The sequence below is a fragment of the Sinocyclocheilus rhinocerous genome, unplaced genomic scaffold (genome assembly GCF_001515625.1).
Source record: "Sinocyclocheilus rhinocerous isolate Xijiao unplaced genomic scaffold, SAMN03320098_v1.1 scaffold1841, whole genome shotgun sequence".
NCBI classification, from domain to species: domain Eukaryota; kingdom Metazoa; phylum Chordata; class Actinopteri; order Cypriniformes; family Cyprinidae; genus Sinocyclocheilus; species Sinocyclocheilus rhinocerous.
In genome coordinates, this window is record NW_015666172.1 from 802902 (window position 1) to 807799 (window position 4898).

Below are 4898 nucleotides of genomic sequence, written 5' to 3' on the forward strand. Positions count from 1 at the left end.
TTTTTTTTTTTTTTTTTTTTTTTTTTTTACTTGAAAGTGTTGCTAATACAACTCATTGGGCTTCATAAACATTTACATTTAGAAAACATATATATTTATTCTGTAAATTTTCTTTAATTTGTCTTTAAAAAGGTGTAGAAATTGTCTTAAATTTACCTTTATAAAAACCAGAAACCTTGGATTAAACATGTCTTTAACAAGGATAACTGTTCATACAGAAAAGAGCACAAGATGTGATTGGGTACATTTTAATGGTATTTTCAGTAAACATGGTGCATGTGTCTCTAAAAGCAAATAGGGGCCCTTTAAAAACACGTCTGCTACCTCCATGAATCCAATCAATCACAGTCCCATTGTTCTGAGAGGCTTGGCTCTGTAGTGAGATATAGCCCTACGAGTTCAAAGGTGCCTCATAAATTGTGGGATCCTCAACAATTAATCTACAGATGCAACGGTTCAAAGAGGCCTCCACTAAATCTAGTTTCACCTTAGCCTGATGGACTTACTAACTGAATAAGTGTCTCATTCCCTTCACTTTTGTTTTCGTTTACGGCAAAGACCAGTATTCATATTTTCCAGCAGTATGGAGAGCTAAAATCTGTTTTGGTGTTATTTTTCAGTACAGTCTGACCATTTTAGCAACATTATTTGGATTAATAGTGTCTTTTGCATATTTAACTTTTTATATAGCTTTTTTTTTTTTTGCACTCAAAGTGAAGAGTCCTGTGCGAGTAGGAAGTTTTAGTGTGAGCATAGCCCCAAAGGGATCTGTGTGACCATAAATCAGCCTTCATTAGGTCGGGTGAACGAGGAACCCACTGATTTACAGTGAGGAAGTGACACTAATATCCATCAAAGCCTCTAGTGTGGAACAGAAGATCGTGGAAATGGCCTCACAAGTAACTGCATTTGGTTCTCTTTCAGAGTCAGTTAACGTGTTCTTAGGTGGCATGCAGTATTTAATTAATTCATTTATTTACTTAATTTATTATTATTATTATTATTACAACTGTTCTTCTTTTTGAGCCAGAAAAATGTCACTGATTTTATTATAAATTATAATTGGTTATATATATTTTTTAAATATTGCCCCCTGTGGTAGCTTCACCGTGGATTTGTAATTATAAGACCGCAAAACCAGTTTTGTGTCATTAGAAAAGCAATAGTGTGCAAAGCTTAGTAAATGTCTTTTTGATGTTAATGTCATGTGATACAGAGCCGGTATATTGGGAGATATCAAAAAGCAGAAAGTGCTAATTTCCCACATCATTTCATGCTCAGACTTCTTGAGCACGCAAAACCAAAATGCTTTGATATTGGTATTATTATTTTTATCGAGTTGGTACTTTGCCTTCTTTCCTAGTCGGATCAGCCCAGTCCAGCCAGCTCCAGTTCCAGTTCGAGCTCCGGCTTTGGACGCACACACAAACGGCAAGGTAACCTTTCCAATATTTGCCACATCCTGTTGCTTTTGGCTGGCTTGGAGAAAGCCTGGCCTTATTATGGGTCAGTGTGTCAATTCCCTTTTCTTACCCAAAGAGTACACTTTACTACCAATATATAAATTTATTTTAATAATATTAGAGAAATCTGACTGGATGTGAGCGTGCAATGCATCTTATGACTTCAATGTTGAAATATTACACTAAAGAAATAAATGCTTTTGTAGACATTTGCCTTTCTTATTCACCTGTAGTATTGGGTCCTTTACGGTCGGTGATCGCAGATTTGCACTCAGATGAAATCGAAGAGGATTCGGAAGAGGAGGACGATAATGACATGGACTCGGACATGGAGCGACCGTTGCACACGCAGATGACACATCGCCACCGCAGGTAAATATCCATGAAAAAAACTACCAACTAACTAACCCTGGCTGCAGAGGGGGAAGAAAAAAATTATATATCCTTGCCTGCATACCATGCTGTGTAGCTGGATACTCAGAAGGGGATAATGAATGGTGAATATCTGTCACGTATTTTGCAGGGTGAGTTTAAGTGACGGCAGTGATAGTGAAAATAGTTCTACCTCTTCACCACTGCCCCATAATGACCCCCAACCTCTACTGAAAACTGCCAATAACCAGGTGAGCTGGAACAACCTTCTCTGTCATTCCATTCCTCTAGCTGTGATTTCACTCTTCCATATCAACTCTTGTGCTTATGGAGAGAATGAGGTGAAATTATATGTGGAGGTAAAAGAAATTGAACCGTCAATAGACTACAGAGGTGCTTGAGTGAGTGTGTGTGTGCTGTATGTTGTTAGGGTTTTTGTTTCAGCATCTGTAACTAGCTGAATCTTCAAGCTAGATTGTTCAAACATTTATACAAAGCACCCACATTTGTTTACTACAAAAGGCACCAATTCAAACCTCTGCAAGAATATCACAGCCCTTATAAGATGATGTCAGATACATGGTGTGCGTTTATTACAATCTACCCCACTGCCGGTGTAGGTTGTAGCAATTAGACTAAAGAAGCAATAACAGCAGCCACACCATGAAGTATGCTTTAAAAACAGGTTTATTGAAACAATCTAAAAGAAAAATACAAAACAACATCTCACTTTCTGTGACTGGCCAAAGCTCAAATTCACTTTCTGTTTGATGCAGGAGTGTGTGCGTGTAAATTAGACTACTAGAGCAAACTTCCTTAACGGTATTTATGCTTAATGAACACTCAACTCCAGTGTATATGGAAATTGTTCCATATAGACAACATGCTCTAAATGTATCCTACTATGGAAGACCAATGGTTAATTTTAATAAAACAATCAGTCAGAGTAATTCAATTTCACCATATAAAAATGAGGTTGTTACCATTTTTACAGATGTTTCTGTTTTTGATAACGAACATAAATTTACATCTGTATCCTAACTCAAGCTGTGAACTCAAGCTACTGTCAAATGTGCATTTCTAAGAGACAAAAAAATGTAATATTAATATTGCAGCCTGCACTACAAACTGTGCTGAAGATATGCATCATCAAAGTCAGGCTACACAAACCCGTTTCATGATTTGAAACAATATCACTCATTAGAACATGCAGAAACTCAGAAATTTATTTTTCTATTAAGATATTTATTTTGCTAAGGGAAAATGGCTTGAAAAATGTAAAGAATTAAAAAATGTGTTTGTCATGTTCTGACCATAAAGAGTCGTTTAAAGGGGTCATATGACGTTGCTAAAAAGAACATTATTTTGTGTATTTGGTGTAATGCAATGTGTTTATGTGGTTTAAGGTTCAAAAAACACATTATTTTCCACATACTGTACATTATTGTTTTTCCTCTATGCCCCGCCTTTCTGAAATGCATCGATTTTTACAAAGCTTACTGTTCTGAAAAGCAAGGTGTATGCTGATTGGCCAGCTATCCAGTGCGTTGTGATTGGCCGAATGCCTCAAACGTGTGACGGAAATGTTACGCCCCTTACCATACTGTGATGCCGTGTCCCGGCACGACGACACAAAACTAGTGGTCGACGATATATCGCCAAGGCCAATATATCGGCCGATATTTGTCATTTTTCAAATATCGGCATCGGCAGATAAGTTTTTCTGTTTCGCCGATGAGTTCGAGGCGGGACTTTTATTTTGACGCCGCTGATAGTGCCAGCGCCTGAGCACACTGTGCTCACATTCTCCCTCTTGTTCGTCGTCGTCGTTAGTCTCGCGTAGCGAGAATCCATGGCAGCTTTCATTGGCCAAGGCCTGCCCATGAGGTCGTTTGACTGACATGTCAAACAACCAATCACAGTTCATTTCGTTTCAGCGTCACGTTTCGGGGCATGAAAATGTCGCCACAATAACAGACCGTTGTGTAAAAAAAAAAGTCATACTTTTGAGAATCCAGTGTTTAGTTGATCCTGATAAGCCCTCGTCGTCACAGTTGTAAACACGACGGCTTTCTTCTTTCGTGAGGGGGTTTGGCGTCACGGCATCTTTGTTTCCAGGCGGAACGTTATAGAATGCGTCACACACGTCTCCCGGAAATCCTGTATAGTTCAACCAATCCGATGACGACTTCGAAACTCCTGAAGTGTTTCCAGTTTTGTGTGCCATATGCATCAGACGTTTAGCCAACCTTCCGTGGGCGTGACGTCTGAGGCTGAGACTACGTCGTTGTTAACAGTTCTGTCTAATACGGATAGAAGTCTGTCTAATAATCCGATAAAACTGTTAAACAAAGGAATTAAAATGTAAACTAAAAGTATTATAATGATTGCTTTTATATTATTAGTAATAGAAAGGCAAACATTATAATACTTTCTCGTTTGCCTTCAGCATTCAGCAAATACGCATTTACATCATTTAAACAAATCTTTGAATGGCTAATGAAAATTTAATTTCACAAACCTTGCAGACTTAGTCGAATCCAGTTGTGAGATCTTGTGAAGTGTGCATGTGACCTGCATGATCGCGTGTTCTCTGTGTGACTTTCGGTCCGTGCAAATCGAATGCTTTAAACATTAAATTTGGGATTTCAAATTATGCTGCATACTATGCATTTGCCCACTGTCATATTCATGTCATTTTCACTGTGTGCTGTATGTAAAATGATTGTTACCTTGGCTTTATTTAAAAAAATATGATTGCCAATGCACACAAACTTCCCAGAATACTGAGTGCTCTGTTGGTTACAGTTTACTTCCTTTTTAATTATATTTTTATTAAATATTTATTTATTTATTTGTGGAAAATACTTTGTCATCTAAAGTATAAGTATGTTTATTTTACAAATGTATTTTTTAATCCATTTTCAAATGATTTCAAATTTCTTAAATATTAATTAAAATAAATACAATTATATCGGCTTTATATCGGCCATCGGCCACCCTGCTTTCCAAGATATCGGCAGTCAAAAAAGCTGTCAAAAAACCCATATCGGTCGACCACTA

The 4898-nt window shown here is 37.5% G+C and overlaps 1 protein-coding gene across 1 annotated transcript in view; it reads left to right on the forward strand.

Moving 5' to 3' along the window:
* The first annotated feature begins 887 nt into the window (after nt 1-887).
* Nucleotides 888-4898, forward strand: part of LOC107731877 (protein AF-9-like) — a 9938-nt gene continuing 5927 nt past the window's right edge. Inside the window, exons 1-4 of the mRNA XM_016543067.1 lie at nt 888-899; nt 1364-1436; nt 1697-1835; nt 1987-2086. Coding sequence (XP_016398553.1) covers nt 888-899; nt 1364-1436; nt 1697-1835; nt 1987-2086 — 324 coding nt within the window. The remainder of the gene's footprint in view (nt 900-1363; nt 1437-1696; nt 1836-1986; nt 2087-4898) is intronic.